Source organism: Hetaerina americana, unplaced genomic scaffold, assembly GCF_022747635.1.
Source record: "Hetaerina americana unplaced genomic scaffold, ioHetAmer1.1.p SCAF_77, whole genome shotgun sequence".
Lineage (NCBI taxonomy): Eukaryota > Metazoa > Arthropoda > Insecta > Odonata > Calopterygidae > Hetaerina > Hetaerina americana.
In genome coordinates this window covers 1,042,621-1,061,347 of record NW_027287394.1, presented here as the reverse complement: position 1 = coordinate 1,061,347, position 18,727 = coordinate 1,042,621, and the positions used below count along the sequence as shown (strand labels likewise).

Here is an 18,727-nt window from a genome sequence, read left to right as displayed (position 1 = left end):
TTAGGACACGGATGTGAATACAGATGCGGATGCGGATACGAATACAGATGTGAATCCGGATGCGTATACGGATGCGAATGCCGGTACGCATACGGAAGTGGATGCAGATGCTAAAACGAATGCGGATAAGGAGAGGGATACGGATGCGGTTACGTCTGTGGATGGCGATATAGACGCGGATGCAGATACGGATGCCGATACTGATGCGGATAAATAAACGGAAGAAATTTGGATGATTAAATGGATTCGAATTCGGATATGGATGCAGATGGGAATACTAACACGGATACAGCTGCGAATTTGGATGCGAATGAGGATAAAAATGTGAAATCAGATACTGGTGCGGAAACAGACACGAATGCAGATACATTTTGAATATGGATGCGGGTGAGAGGGCGGAACAAGATAGAAATGTGGAAACAAAAGCGTTTACGTATATGCATGCAGATACTGATGCGGTTACGTTTGCAGATTCGGACAGAGTTCCGTCCGTCCGTCCGTCCGGACGGAAACGGATGCGGATAATGATGAGAATGCGGACAATAATCCCAACACATGCTGATAAGGAAGCGGTTAGGTATACGGATAAGGATACGGATACGGAATCGGATGCAAATTCTGGTGCAGATACGGACGCGGACACGGATTCGGATGCGGACACGGATGCGGATAAGGTTGCCGATTGAGATGAAAATATGGATACAAATAAGGATGTAAATATGGATACGGATGTGAATAAGGCTACGGATGTGAATGCTCTTGCGGATACGAATGCAGATGCGGATACCGATGCGATGAAGCAGCACATACGTGTACGGATGCAAATTCGGATGATAAATCCAATACGGATGGGAATACCTATGTAGATAGAGATATGGATGCGGATATTGATTTGGATTCGGATACGGGTACGGATAAATATAGAGATGCGAATGCAATTACCAATGGGAATAGAGATGATGTATTGGATACGGTTGCGAATAAAAATGCGCATGCGGATACGGAAACCGATGCGGATTAGGATTCGCATATTGAAACGGATGTGGATACGAATACGGATCTGGAAATTAATACGGATGCTGATGCAGAAACGAATGCGGATGCAGAGGCTGATAAGGATGCAGAGGCTGATAAGGATTCCGAGGCTGATAAGGATGCAGATTCGGATGCGGATACGGTATTAGATAGGGATAAGGGTAATTATACGGATACAGAAACGGATACGGATTGGAACACGGATGTTTAAACGGATTCCGATACGGATTTTAATACGGATGCGGACACAGATGTGAATGCATAGCGGATACGGATCTTAATGCGGCGACAGATACGCATGCGGATATGGATAAGGAAACCGATGCGAATACGGTCACCGATGCGGTTACAGATTTTTATGCAGATGTGAATACGAAAGCATATGCGGATATATCTGCGGCTTCGGATGCGGATATAGATACGGATACGGATCCTGAATAGGAGACGAGTACAAATGCGGACATTGATGGGGATTTGGATAAAGATGCGGATGCGGATAGCGTTTCGGATACAGATGCGAACACAGATACGCAAAAGGAAACGGATTAGGACCCGGATGCGTAAACTGATGCGAATGCGGATATGAATGCGGTGATATTGAGTAAGGCGATAACGATTCGAATACATATTTTAATTTGGATGACGATAAGAATACGGATGCGAAATCTGGTATTTATGCGGAAACTTTTTAAACATTGTAAAAGTGTACATTTTCCCGAAGAGTATGCAAAAACGTCATTCTTATGACTATGAGGACATGATTGAGGTGTTCTTTAAGCAAATAATCCATTTTTAGAATTTTAATTTTTTTTCGTTTTACCGTAAAAAGTGCCATTACCCCCCTTGGATTGAAATTGGAATAAAAGATTGTAAAAACTAGCACCAGAAGTTTTGAGGGTGTTGATTCTTATGTGGATACGGATGCGGATACAAATGCGAATGCGCATGCGTATACGGATGCTAATGCGGATACAGATATGTATGCGGATGCGTATACATATCCGGATGCGGAAACGGATACGGATGCGGATAAAAATGCGGCTGAGGATGTAGGTACGAAATCTCTTAAGATTACGAAAAAAGATGCGGATACTGATGCAGGTACGGATACGAATTCGGTTCGGATATGAATGCAGATATAGGTACAAATACGAATGTTGATACAGATACCGATGTGGATGCCAATACGGATACAGAGGCAGATGCAGATGCTGACAGGAATCAGATATGGATGCGGATATGGATTTGGATGCGGAAACGGATGCTAATTTGGATATGGAAGTGGATATAGATACGCAAACGGATGTGGATACGGATGCCGATACGGATACAGATACGCATGACGTGATAAATGTGGACACTGATTGGAATACGGATAAATATGCGGATGCGGATAGCAATGTGGATAGGCATGGGAATTCGGAAATGGAAACGGAAACTGACATGGATTAGGACACGAATACGGATGCAAATACGGATACGGATGCGGATACGGATGCAAATACCAGTACGAATGCTAATGTTATTATCTATCCGAACAAGATACTGACACGGATACGAATACGGATACTGATGCGGATACGGATATGGTGGCGGATATGGATTCGCATATGGATAAAGATACGGATGTGGATACGGATACGGATTTGGATTTTAATTGAACTGCTACTGCGGAAACGGATGCGGATGCAGATGCTGATGCGGATGCTGATTCGGATATGGATTTTTATAGGGATACGGATGCTGATACGGATAAGACGCGGATACGGATGAGGATTCGGATGCAAATACGCATTCAGATGCGGATATGGATACAGATGTGGACAGATATTAATGCATGGCCAATACGGATCTGAATGCGGATACGGGTACACATGCGTATTCGGATGCAGTTTTGAAATTGATAACGATACGGATGAAGATTCGTATGTGGATACGACGATGCGACCCTTATAACTACGCAGATATGGGAACATTCAAATACGGATGCGGATTAAATTTGAATACGGATGCTGACATGGATACTGATATTGAACCGGGTATAAATGTGGACACTAATGCAGATCCTCATACAAATGTGGATGCGGATAGCGATGCGTATACGGGAGCAAAAGCGGATATGGAAACGGAAACTACCTCGGATTAGGACACGGATGCGGATATGGATGGGAATACGGATGCGTTCATAAATTTGAATGCCGTTACGGATGCGAATTCCGGTACACATCTGGAAACGGATGCGGATTCGGAAAAAAATGACGATCATGTGACGGATACGCTTGTGGTTACGTATGTGGATGAGGATAGAGACGCGGATGCGGATTATGTTGCGAATTAGAATACGGGGAAGGATATGGATAGAATGTTGATGCGGAAACGGATGAGAATGGGGATATGGTTGCAGATACTGATGCGGATACAGATTGGAATTTGGATGCAAAATACGATGCGGATGCCAAATCAAATACTGGTGCGGAAACGGATGCGGATAAATACTCGAATGTGGATGCGGAAGAAGAAGCGGAACTAATTGCAAATGCGGATAAAGAAGCAGTTATATATACTGATGCAGATACGGATGCTGTAACTTCTACAGATATGGTTACGGATACGGAGTCGGATGTGGATAAGGATGAGAATGCGGATTCTATGTCGATGCAGAAAGGGAAGCAGTTACGTAATCAGATGCGGATTGGGATGCGGATGAAAATGTGAACGCAGATACTGACGCGGATACGGATTCCAATGCAGTCACTGGGGATACGGTTGCGGAAACAGATGAAAATACTGATACAAAAAAGGATAAAGATGTGGATACGGATACAAATGTGGACACAAATTCGGATGCGAATGCGGATACGGACACGAATTCCAATGCTAATTCAGATACGGATACATAAATGGTTGCGGATACGGATACGTATACGGATCCGGATGCAGAATCCAGTACAGGTACGGACATCTATGTAGATACAGAAACGGATGGGGATAGGGATTCGGTTGCTGATACCGATACTTACACAGGTGCGGATGCAGATATCGAAGGGGATACGGATAAGGACACGTATGGGGAAATGGATACGGGTTCGGAACGACCTCTGATGGGGAAACAGATACGGATGTGGATACGGATGCAAATACGGAAAGTGTGGCGGACAGGGATGCGATTGTTGTTACGGATTTTAATACGGATATGGATTCCGATGCGGATATGTATGAAGAAATAAATAAGGATGTGGACGTGGATGAGAAAACAGATGCTGACACTGATACGAATGGTGATGCGGATATGGATGCAAAAACGGATGCAGATACGGATACGGAAGCGGATTCGGTTCGGAGACTGATGCGGATACGGATGCCAGACAGACGTGAAAAGCGGATGCGAAAGTGGTGCTGAATGAGGATACCGATAAAGGGACGGATGCAGATACGAATGCGGACTTTGATTCGGATGAAGATGCCGATAGAGATGCGATATATTATTCGGATTAGGATACGGATGACAATTCACCTACGGATACGGATTAAGATACGGATGCGGATATTAAGCCGGATGCGGAAACGGATACGGATTCAGAACCTGATATGGATTGGAAATAGGTGGCGGAAATGGATGAGATTACAGGTTCTTCAACGGATGCGGATACTAATGCACATACGGATTCAGAAGCGGATATGGTAGCAGATATGAATACGGATGTGGATACGGTTACGGATGTCAATTAAAATGCGTATGCAGATGAAGTGGCGGATACCAATGCAAATACAGATCCGGATGCGGATGTGGATAATAATGCAGATACGGATACCGATAAGAATATCGATGCACTTATAGTAATGGATAATGATGTGGCTATGAATACTGATGTGGATTTTAATACGGATGCTGATCTGGAAACGGATTTGGATGCAGATGCTGATGCGGATGTAAATACGAATGCAGATACGGATACAGAAGCGGATACGGATAAAACACGGATGTGAATACGGATTCGGGTACGTATTATAATACGGATGCGGATAAGTATTCGGAATCTTTTGTGAACGCATATGGGAAACGGATCTTAATCCGAATACGGATGCCGATTTGGATACAGACGAGGATACAAATGCGATTACATATGCGGATTAGGATACGGATGCGAATTCATACACATATACGGATTACGATGCGGATGCGGATGTATATCCGGATGCGGAGACGGATAAGGATACTTAACCAGATGTGAATGCGGAAGAGATGGCGGATACGGATGCGAATACGAACCCGGTTTCAGATATTGATGCGGATACTGATGCAAATAAGGATTCCGATGCGAATATGAATGCAGATACGGATATGGATGAGGATACGGATTTCAATTCAAATACGTATGCGGATTCAAATGAGGTGGCAGATACCGATGCGAATACAGATGTGGATGCGAATACTGATACAGATACCAATTAGGATATCGATGCGATATAGTTACAGATACGTATGCGGATACGGATACGGATGGTGATACGGATACGGATGTGGATTTTAATACAGATGCTGGTGCGGAAACATATGCGGATGCACATGCAGATGCGGATGCAGATACGGATGCGGATACGGATTTCAATAGGGATACGTTTGCTGATTCGGATAAAGAAGCGCATACGGATGGGGATACGGTTAAAAATACGGATTTGGATACGGATTTAAATACAGCTGCGGATACAGATACGGCCATAGATATGAATGTATAGCGCGTGCAGATCTGAATGCTGTTACAGATGTTGATATGGATGGGGAAACCGATGCGGATACCGATGCAGATTTAGAATCGGATTCCGGATGCGAATACAGTTTGGAATACAGATGCGGTTACCGACGCAGATAAGGATACATTTGCGAATACGGATGCAGATTTGGAAACGAAAACCGATGCGGATACGGATGGAATTTGGGATATTTATGCAGATATAGATGCGAATGTAGATACAGATGAGGATACAGATGTGAAATCAAATACTGATGCGGAAACGATGTAAATATTTTAAACGTGTACGTATTACTGAAGATTGGGGAAAAATGTCATTCTTTTGTTTTAGATTCCATGATTGAGGTTTGGTTATGCATATTATCCATTTTTACCAATTTAATGTTTTCTTCTTTTACCATGAACAGAGAAAGTTAACCCCCCCCTTAGCTTCAAATATTCGATCGGAAAAAGAAGCATTAAAAGGTTTCAAAGGTGTTGATGCGAATGTGGAACAGGATGCCGATAAAAATAGGTATACGGACACGGATACGGACACAAATACGAATACGTATATCGATACGGATACTGACAAAATGCAAATGCGGATGCGTATATAGATGCTAATGCGAGAACGAATATAGATGCGCAAACAGAAGCATTTGCGAATGCGCAAACGGATACGGATGCAGATAAAGATGCAGCTGAGGATGCGGATACGAACACTCTTGCGGATGCGGATAGCGATGCAGGTACGGATAAGGATTCGGTTAAGGATGTGGATACGAATAAGGATGAGAATGTGGATACAAATGCTGATACGGATACCGACGTGGATATGAATGCAGATATGGATGCCGATGTTGATACGGATACGGAAATCAATTCGAATACGAACGCGGATGAGGTGACGGATACCGAGGCGAATACGGAATCGGATACTGATGCGTATATTGATACCGATGAGGATATGGATGCGCATATAGTAATAAATACGGATGTTGATATGAATATGAATGTAGATTTTAATAGGGGTTCTGATGCAGAAACGGATGCGGATGTTGATGCTGATGAGGATGCAGATACGGATGCGGATACGGATTTGGATAGAGATATGAATGCTAATACGAATAAAGAAACGGATACGAATGGGAACACGGATGCTAATGCGGATTCGGATATTGATGCGGATACGGATGCAATTGCGGATGCAGGTGAGGATATGGATACGAATGCGGATACGGAAGTAGATACCAATGCGGATAAAAATGCGGATGAGGATGTGGAATCGGAAACGGATAACGATGCGGATTGGGATGTGAATTTAATACGGATGCGCGTAGAGGTGTGGATACCGATGCCAATACCGAAGATTGATATGCTGATAGCGATGCGAATGCGGATGCTGAAGCAGATACGGATACAGACGTGGAGACGGATGCAGCTCCGGATACGGATACGAATGAGGATACGGATAAAAATGAAGATACGGATACATTTGGGTATTCGGAAGCGAATTAGGATGTGGTTGGGAATGTAGGTACGGATACGGATGCAGATTATGATGAATATACAGATGCAAATCCGGATGATTATCCGGATGCGGAAATGGATACTAATGTGGAGCAAGATCCGAATGTGGATGCGGATGAGGAAGCGGAAACGGATGCGAATGCAGATACGGATGTTGATACGAATGCAGATATGGTAATGGACACGAATGCAGATAACCGTATGGAAATGGATATGCATAGGAATGTGGAAACGGATGTGAAACATATTCAATTTCTGCAGAAGAAACGGATGCTATTACGGACACGGATATCGATTTCTTTACGGATGCGGATACAGTTACAGATGCTGATTCCAATATGGATGCGGATACAGACATGGATGGGAATTTATTTTTGGGTACGGATTTCGATACGGATGCGGATACATATCCGGAAGCGGAGCGAGATGTGGATATAGAAGAGGTGGCGGATAAGGATGCGAATACGGGTTCTTAAACGGATGCGGACACTTATGTTATAACGGATTCCGATGTGGATATTGATGAAATTATGGATCGGATGTTGTATGGATACGGATTTAAATTCCATCGCGCATGCGGAGGCCTATGAGGTGGCTGATATGGAAAAAAATACGGATACGGATGCGAATACTGATGCAAATACCAATGCGTATATTGATGCTCATATAGATACGGATACGGTTGTGTAAACGAATATGGATTTAATTTAAATGAATATTTTGAAACGGATACGGATGAATATGCTGATGCGGATGCAGATACGGACGCGGATACGGATATGGATAGGATTACCGATCCTAATGTAGATACAGAAGCGATTAAGGATTGGGACACAAATGTGATTACTGATTTTGGTACGAATGCGGGCACACATGTGAATACATAGCTCATACGTATTTGAATGCGGAAACGGATACTCATGCGGATACAGATGTAGATTTGGATTCGGATACCAATGCGGATGTAGATTCGTATACGGATGAGAAAACCGACGCAGATAAGGATACATATTCGGATAAAGATGCGGATTAGGATACGGATACGGATGCGATTGATGATAAGTATGCTTATACGGTTGCGGGTTCAAATGCGGACACTGATGCGGATACGGATACAAATGCGGATAAAGATAGCGATGCGAATACGGAGGGGAATACCGAAATGGAAACGAATACGGAAACGCACACGGGTAAGGACACGGATGTGAACACAGATGGGGATACGGATGCGAATACAGATGGGAATGCGGATGCAGATACGGATGCGAATTCATGTTGGCATACGGAAGCGGATAATGGATGCGGAAACGAATGCGTAAAAGGAGACGGATACGGATGCGGTTACGTATGTGGATGAAGATACAGACGCGGATGTGGATACGGATGCTGATACCGATGCGGATAAGGACACGGGAGATATTTTGATGCTTTAACGGATGCGAATGCGGATAAAGATGCAGATGGGGATACTAACGGGGATACAGATGCGAATTTGGATGCGAATGAGGATAGAAATGCGAAATCAGATACTGGTGAGGAAACGGACACGGATGCGGATACATATGCGAATATGGATGCGGTTGAGGATGCGGACCGAGATAAAAGTGTATATTCAAAAGCGATTACGTATATGGATGAAGATAGTGATGCGGTTACATTTGCAGATTCGGACAGTTAAGGAAACGGATGCGGATAAGGATGAGAATGCGGAGAATAATCCCTACACATGCATGAAAGGAAGCGGTTTGGTATACGAATGGGTATACGGATACGGAATCGGATACAAATGCTGGTGCAGATACGGACGCGGATACGGACGCGGATACGGATTCGGATGCGGACAAATATGCGGATAAGGTTGCGGATAGAGATGAAAATACGGATACGAATAAGGATGTAAATATGGATACGGATATGGATACGGCTACGGATGTGAATGCTCATGCGGAAACAAATTCGGATGCACAGGCTGATAAGGATGTAGATTCGGATGTGAATACGGTTTTGGATAGGGATAAGTATACTAGTACCGATACAAAACGGATACGGATTGGATCACGAATGCTAAAACGGATTCGGATACGGATTTTAATACGGATTCGGATACGGAGACAGATGTGAATGCATGGCGGATACGAATCTTAATGCGGCGACGGATACCCATTCGGATATGGATACGGAAGCCGATGCGAATACGGACGCATACTTGGAAACGGTCACCGATGCGGATACAGGTTTATATACGGATGCGAATACCAAAACAGATACGGATATATATGCGGCGACGGTTGTGGATTTAGATACGGATACGGATGCTGTAACGGAGACGAGTACAAATGCGGGCACTGATGGGGATTTGGATAAAAATGTGGATGTGGATAGCGTTTCGGATACAGATGCGAATACGGATATGGAAACGGATTAGGACACGGATGCGTATACGGATGCAAATGCGAATATAAATGCAGATGGGGATACCGATGCGGAAACAAATTTTAATTTAGGTGACGATAAGAATACGGATGCGAAATCAGATAGTTTAGCGGAAACGTTTTAAACATTGTAAAAGTGTACATTTTCCCGAAAAGTATGCAAAAACGTCATTCTTATGCTTAAGAGTATATGATTGAGGTGTTTTTAAATCAAATAATCCCTTTTTAAAATTAAAATTTTTTCTCGTTTCACCGAAAAAGTGCCATTACCCCCCTTGGATTGAAATTGGAATATAAGATTGTAAAAACCAGCACCAAAAGGTTTCAAGGGTGTTGATTCAAAGTGGATACGGATGCGGATAAAAATGCGAATGCGCATGCGTATACCGGCGCTAATGCGGATACTGATCTGGATGCGAATGCGGATAAACATCCGGATGCGGAAACGGATACGGATTCGGATAAAGATGCGGCTGAGGATGCGAATACGAAATCTTTCGAGAATACGGAAACAGATGCGGATACCGAGACAGGTACAGATACGGATTCGGTTGAGGATGCGGATACGAATAAGGGGACGGATGTGGATACATATGCTGATACGGATACGAATATGGATGCGGCAGTTAAAACGGATACGTTATTATAAGCGGATGCAAATGTTGATACGGTAATTAAGCGGATACGAATGCGCAAACTGATGCGGACACGGATGCCGATTTAGATATGGATAGGGATATGTATACGGATACGGATGTTGATACAGATACCGATGTAGATGCAAATACGAATACAGAGGCTGAGATAGATGCAGATGCTGACAGGATGCAGATGTGGATGCTGATACAAATTTGGATGGGGGAACGCATGCTAATATTGATATGGAAGTGGATATAGATGCACACACGGATGTGGTTATGGATGCTGATACGGATACAGATACGGATATGAACTTTTATTTGGAAATGGCCTTGAATGCGGATAAGCATGAATGTACGGAAAAGGATACCGATGTGGATACACATGCGGTTACGTATACGGATGAGGATACGGATGCGGATAAGATATTGATTCGAAAGCAGAATACGATGCGGTTTCGTATTCGGATGTGGATAGGGATGCGGATGTTAATGCTGTGGAAGATACGGAATGGAACACGGATAAGGATTCGGACACGGAGGCCAATACGGATTCGGCCAAGGAGGCAGATACGGATACCGATATATATGAACATGCGGTTTTTATTAAGGATGTGAATGCAAATACGGATATGGATTTGGATTCGCAATGGATACGGATGGAAACTCGCATGCGGATATGTGGATGTGTTTATCGGTGAAATGCGGATATGGTTAGGGAAACGTAGGAAAGGAATAATTCGTGCTCAATGACCAAAAATTAAGTAGAAAATAATTAGGTCAAAAATTTCACCTCTATTAAATGCGTAAATTTTACCGAAAAATATCCAAAAGATGTCTTGCTCTTAAGGAGTAAATGCTTGCGGTATTCTGAAGGCATTACTTCCATTTTTAGAATTTTTAATTTTTATTATTTCACCATGAAAAGTGTCAGCCCCCCTAGATTCCAATCGTAATAAATCGTAAAAAAATAACACCAAAAGTATCGAAGGTGTTGATACGAATGTGGATACGAATGCAGATACGGTTGCGGATACCGGCGTGGATGCGGACACGGATGCAGAAATAGTAGCGGAAGCGGATATTGATGTAATTGTAGATTCGGATGCGAAAGCGGATACGGATGCGGATAGGGATATGGTGCGGAAACTGAAAAATTTGCTGATATAGACGCCAATGGGGATACGTATTAGGATGCTGATATGGATAAGAATGCGGATACAAATGGGGATGCTAAGGTGGATTAGGATATGGACACAGTTGCAATTGTGGATGCAGATGAGGCCATGAATACGGATGCGGATACGGAAGTGGATACCAATTCGGTTAAGGATACGGATATGAACGCTAATGCGGATACGGATGCTTATACGGATGTGAATACTGATGCGAATGCAAATATGGATGCGGATACGGATGAGACACGGATGCTGATGCAGATGCCAATGCGGATGCTAAGGCGGATGCTGATGCGAATACGGACGCGGATATGGATAAAGTTCCGGATACGGAAAAGAATGTGGATACGGTTAAGGCCACGGCTACAAATAAAGATGTAATTCGGAAGCGGATGAGAATGGGGATGGGAATGCAGACAATGATACGGGTGTGGATTATGATGCGGATACAGATGCGGATACGGATGTGGGTGTGTGTTCATAGCGGATATGGAAGCTAATGCGGATAGGGATGCTTATACGGATGTATATAATGTTTCGAATACAAACACGGATGTGGAAATGGATAAGACGCGGAGGCCAATGCGAAAGCTGAGGCGGACACTGATTCGTATACGAATGCGGACACAGATGTGAATGCGCATGCGGATACGGATGCCAATGCCGAAAACGCATACGAAAGCGGATACGGATGCTAAAACGAATGCGGATAAGGGGACCTATACGGAAGCGTTTACGTATGTGGAGGAGGTTAAAGACGCGAATACGAAAGCGAATAACGATGCGGATTTGGATGGGGAAATGGATACGGATACCGATGTGGGTACGGATGTGGATTCGAAAATGGATGCAAATGCGGATACGGATGCTGATGCGGATGCGAATACGTAATCAGATGAGCTGTGGTTACGAAAATGGATGCTGATACAATTACGGAAGTGGATCCCGAAGCAAACAGGGATGTAGATACGAATGAAGATACGGATTCGGATGCGTATATGGATACGAATAAGGATACGTATGCGGATACGGATGAGAATGCGGCTGGCAGAAATATATGAATTCTGATGTGGAAATGGATATGAATGCGGATACGGATAGGGAATCTGATGCAAATAAGGATGCGGATGCAGATACGGATGCGGATTTGATTACGGATGTGGATACAGATTTATTATGCCCATTATGCAGATATGAATACTTAGGGTATCGGATCTGAATGCGAATACGGATACGCATGCAGACTCGGATACGGAAGCCGAAGTGGATACGGATGAAAATTAAGAAACGGATACCGATGCATATGCAGATTCGTATTCGGATGCGGATACCGACGCAGATACGGATACATATGCGGATACGGATATGGTAATGGATACGGAATCGAAAGCGGATACGGATACATACGCGTATGCGAATTTGGAGGGGAATTCGGATATTGATACGGAAACTGACATAAATTAGGATGCGGATATTGATGCGGATACGGACGCCAGACAGATTTCAATTTGGATGCGTAAATGGGTTTGAATGCGGATTCAGATACGGATGCGGATACAGATGGGATTTATCATGCGGATTAGGATACTGATGCGAATTTATATACGGATACGGATCACGACACGGAAGCGGATATAGATCCGGAAGCGGGACGAATACGGATCCAGAACCAGATGTGAAAGCAGAAGAGGTGGCGGATCGGGATGCGAATACGAATCGTGTTTGGATACAAGGATGCGGATGCTGATGCAGTTTGATGCAGATGCAGATTCTGATGCGGATATGGATACGGATAAGGAAAGGGATACCGATGTCAATTTGAAAACTGATGCGGATGCGGATGAGTTGGCCGTTAACGATGCGAATACAGATACGGATGCACATGCGGATACTGATGCGTGTACGGATACCGATGCGGATATGAATGCGCATATAGTTACGGATACGGATGTGGATACGGATACGGCTGTGGATTTTAATACAGATCCTGATTCGGAAATGGATGCGAATGCAGATCCTAATGCAGATACGGTTGCGGATATGGATTTCGATAGGGATACGGATGCTAATATTAATACAGAAGCGGAAACGGATTGGGACACGTATGCGAATATGGATTCAAAAAAATTTTAATACGAAGACATATACGGAGTGGGTCACAGATGTGAATGCAAAGCGGATACGGATCTGAATGCCGATACGGATACGCATTCGGATTTGGACACGGAAACCATTGCGGATACGGATGCATTCTCTGAAACGGATATTATTAGGATATAGATTCGTATACAGATGCAGATATACACGCAGATACGGATACATATGCGGATTAGGAATGCGGATTGCGGAATACGGATACATATGCGGATGCGGGGACCCTGATGCAGATACGGATACATATGCGGATGCGTCTAGCGATGCGGATAGGGAGGTGCATTCGGTTATGGTATTGGAAACGGAAATGGAAAAGGACACGGATACGGATATAAATTTGAATGAAAATTTTTATCCGGAGGCGATGCGGATACATATGCTGATGTGTCTAACGCTGCGGATAGGGAGGTGAATTCGGTTATGGTATTGGAAACGGAAATGGAAAAGGACACGGATACGGATATAAATGTTAATTCGAATTTGGATGCGGATGCGAATGCCGTTACGAATGCGGATGTGGTTACCAATGCGAATTCAATTACGGACACGGATACTTTTGCGGATACGGATGCGGATGCAGATGCTGATGCATACGCAGATACGGATAACTTTTTCCCCAAAAATATTTTTTGCCGGATCCTAAATCGCATCCGTTTACGTATCCGTGTCAAAATTCGCATCGATATCTGCATCCGTATCCGCATCCTTTTCCACATCCGTTTCCGTAGCCGTATTCGTATCTGTTTACGCAACTGCATTTGCACCTGCACCCATATACGTAACCGCTTTTGTACCCGCGTACGTATCTGCATCCGCATCGGTATTGGTATCTGCATGCGCAACGGTATCCGTATCCGCATTCGCTTCATTGCCACATCAGAATTCACATCAGTCTGTCATATGCATTCCTAATCCTTATCCGCATCCGTATACGGTATCAAATTCCATTTCCGTATGCGTACCGGCATTCCTATCCATATCCGCGTGCGCATTCACATCTCTATTCGCATCTGAATCCGCATATGTATTCCCATTCGTGTCATAATCTGTGTTCGTTCCCGTTTCGATATCCGTAGAGCCTCCGTATCCGCATCGTCATCCTCATCCACATTTGTAATCGTATCCACACCAGAGTCAGCATTTGTACCCATATCCGTATTAGTATCCGTAACATCATCCGTATCTGCATCTGTATCCGTATCATAATGCACATCCGCATCCGTGGCCGCATGCCTATCCACAACCGCATTTGTATCCGGAACTGCATCCGTCTCCATGTCCGTATCCTGTACCTGTATCCGTCTTATCCGTATCTGTATTCGCATCGGAATCCACATCCGTATACGTATCTGTATCCTCATTCACATCCGTATCCGCATCGTTCTCCGTTTCCAAAGCCACATTCTCATCCGTATCCGTATCCAGATTGCTATCAACTTCCGTATCTACATCCGTATACATATCCTCATCTGCATCCACATTCGCATCTGTATCCGTATCTGTTTCCGCAACCGGATATGTATCCAAATTCGCATCCATATCCGAATCAGCCTGAGCATCCGTACACGCATCCGCATTTGCATTTGTATCCGCAATCTTATCCATATCCGCATCCACATCCGTATCCACATTAGCGTCTATATCCGCATATTTTTCTGTTTTTGCATTCATATCCCTATCTGCATCCGTATCCGCTTTCGCATCCGAATCTGCATTTATATCAGTATCCCCTTCCGCATCCATTTCCGCATCCATGTCCGCATCAACGTCGGTATCCGCATTTGTATCCACATTGGAATCAACACCTCAAAACCTAATGGTGTTTTCTTTACGATTTTTTACGATTGGAAGCCTAGGGGAAATATCACTTTTTATAGTGAAATGAGAAAATTTAAAAATTTTATAAATGGAATTATTCCCTTAAGAACACCTCAAGGATTATACTATAAAAAGGATGACATTTTTTGCATATTTTTAGGTAAAATATACACATGTAAGAGAGATGAAATATTTGCCATAATTATTTTTTACGTAATTCTTTTGTCATGGAGCATTAATTCTGGGTTTCTAGTTCTATATGGAAGGTATATTGAAACCAGGAAATGTTTACGGATGCGGATACGTACAATGATGGGGATACCTATTAGGATGTTGATACGGAAGCGGATACGGATGCAAATGCGGATACTGATTTATACCCGCATTCATATCCGTATGAGCTTACGTATCGGTATTGGCAGCCGTATCCGTTTCCTCATCCGTGTCCGTATTAACACCCGCATCAGAATCTGCTTCCGCATCAACTTCCGTATCTTAATCGGTATCCTCATCGGTTTATGCATCCGTTTCCGTATACGCGTGCGCATTCCTCTACATTTTCGCATCCGCATCCTTATTCGAATCATTATCTAAATCCGCATCTGCATCCATATCCGTTTCCGTATCCGAATCGGCATCCGAATTCGTGTCCCCATCCATATCAGCATCGGTATCTATATTCGCATTTGGATCCGCCACCTTTTCTGCTTCCATATCTGTATTCAAATTCACATCCGTATTCGTATCCACAACCGTATCCATATCCGAATCCGTATATACATCAAAATCCGCATACGTATCCGGCCCCCGTATTCATCTTTTCATTCATATCCTTCACCTCTTCCGCGTCCTGATCTGGTTTATCATTCGCATCCGTAACATAATCCGCATGATTAATCGCATCTGTATTCGTATACGCATCTGCATCCACATCCTTATTGGCATCAGCATCCGCATCCGTTTCCGAAATTCAGATACATTTCCGCATCTAATTCATATCTGTCCGCCATTCGTATGCGTATCCACATCCGTATCCTCATCTGTATCAACATCCTTGTTCGCTTTCGTATCCGCTTCCGTATCAGTATCAGCATCCATATTCCAAGGAGGGTTAATGGCATTTTTCACGGAGAAATTAGAAAGGTCAATTTCTAAAAATGGATTATATGCCTTTTAAAACCCCAATCATTTACTCTGAAACAAAAAAATAACGTTTGTGCATAATTTTCTGTATTGTGTCTAGCTTTACAATGTTTACAACGTTTCCGCATCAATATCTGATTTTGCATCCGTTTACTTATCCGCATCAAAATCTGCTTTTATCTCCGCCACGTTATCTTTTTCCGCAACCTCATCCTTGTGCGCATTCGCATTCTCATCCGCATCCGTATCCCAATTTGTTTCCGCATCCGTATTCGCTTCTGCATGCGTACCGGCATTGGCATCCGCATCCGCATTCACATCTGTACCCGCATCCGTATTCAAATCCGTGTTCTAATCCGTGCCTGTTTCAGTTTCTATATCTTTATTCTCCTCTTTATCCGCATCGCTATCCGCATTCGCTTGTGTATCCGAATCCGCATCGGTATCCAAATCTACATCCGTATTAGTATATATATATATATATATATATATCCGGTTCTGTGTCAGATTCAGCATCCATATACGTATCCGTATCCACATGCGTTTCTGTATTAGCATTTAGATCCGTATCCACTATGCATTTACATCTGCGTCCGCATCAGTATGTGCATTCCTATTTTAATCCGTATCTAAATCCGTATTTTCATCCAAGTCGCCATCCTTATCAGCTTCTGTATCCGTATCAGCATCAATATTCCTTGGGAGGAATGGCACTTCTCAAGGTGAAATCAGAAAAAATCGAAATTTTAAAAATGGATTTTATGCCTTGAAAACACGTCAATCATTTACTTTTCAACAAAAGAATGGCGTTTTTGCTTAATTCGTACCCCTTTACAATGTTTACAATGCACAGGCTTACAATTTTTACGTTTCCGCATCAGTATCTAATTTCGCATCCGTATGCTCATCCGCATCAAAATTTCCTTTCGTATCCGCATGGGTATCTTGTTCCGCAACCCCATCCCTATGCGCATCCGCATTCCTTATTCGCATCCAAATTCACATTTGTGTCCGCATCCGTGTTCGTTTCCAAAACAGTATTTGATTTTGCATCTGTTTGTTCATTCGAATCAAAATTGGCTTCTGTATCCGCATCGGTATCCTCTTTTTTATCCATATCCGCATATGAATCCGTATCGGCATTCACATTCGTATCCGTATCTTTCTCCGCATCGGTATCCGCATCCGTATACGCATCCGCCTCTGTATTCCATCCACATTCGTAACCGTAACCGTATCTTTCTCCTTCTCCAAATTCCGCATCCGTATCTGCATCTGTATCCGCATTTGCGTCTGTTTCCGCATCCACATACGTAAGTGCACCCTTTTCCGTCTCCTTATCCACATCCGTTTTCCAATCCCTTTCCGCTTCCATATCTGTACCGGCATTCTCATCCGGATCTGCATTGAAATCTGTATCCGCATCCATATTCGCATCCATATCCGCTTCCGCGTTCTTATCCATGTCCGTTTCCATATCCTTGTACGCCTTCGTATCCGCATCGCTATCCGCGTCCGTATTTGTATCTGTATCCACATCAGTGGCTGAATTTGTACCCGAATCCGTATCAGTATCCGTATCAGCATCCGTATACGCATCTGTCTCCGAATCCAAATTCACATTCGTATCCGCATATGTATCCGTATCTGCTTCGAAATCCGCATCCGTATAAAAATCTGTATCCGCATCGTTATCCGTTTCATAATATGCATCCGCCTCCGCATCGGTTACATTATCCGCATGCGTATCCGTATGCGCATCTAGACCCATATCCGCAATGCATTCACATCTGTATCCGCATCCGTATATTAATCCGTAAGCGACTCCGTATTTACATCGGAGTCCCTATCCGTATCGGCTTCTGTATCCGTATCAGCATCCGTATTCCCATCAAAACCCTAAACGGAATCCATATCTTCTGCCTTATCAGCATCTGCATCCGCATCCGGTTCCGCATCAACATCCGTATTAAAATTGTCATATGCCGTATACAAATCCACATCCGTATCCGTATCCATTTAGGAATCCATATCAGCTTCGGTATGCGTATCCGCATTAGTATTCG

At 43.5% G+C, this 18,727-nt stretch overlaps 2 protein-coding genes across 2 annotated transcripts; one reads left to right on the top strand and one right to left on the bottom strand.

Annotated features, from left to right (window-relative positions):
- Positions 1-4,228: 4,228 nt before the first annotated feature.
- Positions 4,229-7,774, top strand: LOC139697461 (serine-aspartate repeat-containing protein I-like). Its single transcript, XM_071596183.1, has 4 exons — positions 4,229-4,406; positions 6,458-6,979; positions 7,306-7,497; positions 7,560-7,774. The coding sequence occupies exons 1-4, from the start codon at positions 4,229-4,231 to the stop codon at positions 7,772-7,774; spliced, it is 1,107 nt and encodes a 368-aa protein (XP_071452284.1).
- A 9,851-nt stretch (positions 7,775-17,625) lies between these two features.
- LOC139697459 (serine-aspartate repeat-containing protein I-like) lies at positions 17,626-18,432 on the bottom strand. Its single transcript, XM_071596182.1, has one exon. The coding sequence runs from the start codon at positions 18,430-18,432 to the stop codon at positions 17,626-17,628; it is 807 nt and encodes a 268-aa protein (XP_071452283.1).
- Between the last annotated feature and the right edge of the window lie 295 nt (positions 18,433-18,727).

Bases quoted from the DNA above. Each gene is read 5' to 3' on its own strand.
- LOC139697461 (XM_071596183.1), top strand. From the start codon at position 4,229: ATGGATTCCGATGCGGATATGTATGAAGAAATAAATAAGGATGTGGAC. The intron at 4,407-6,457 runs GTGAAAAGCGGA...ATACGGATGCAG, and splicing joins GATACGGATGCCAGACAGAC to ATAAAGATGCAGCTGAGGAT. The intron at 6,980-7,305 runs GTGAGGATATGG...TTGGGAATGTAG, and splicing joins GGATGCAATTGCGGATGCAG to GTACGGATACGGATGCAGAT.
- LOC139697459 (XM_071596182.1), bottom strand. From the start codon at position 18,432: ATGGGTCTAGATGCGCATACGGATACGCATGCGGATAATGTAACCGAT.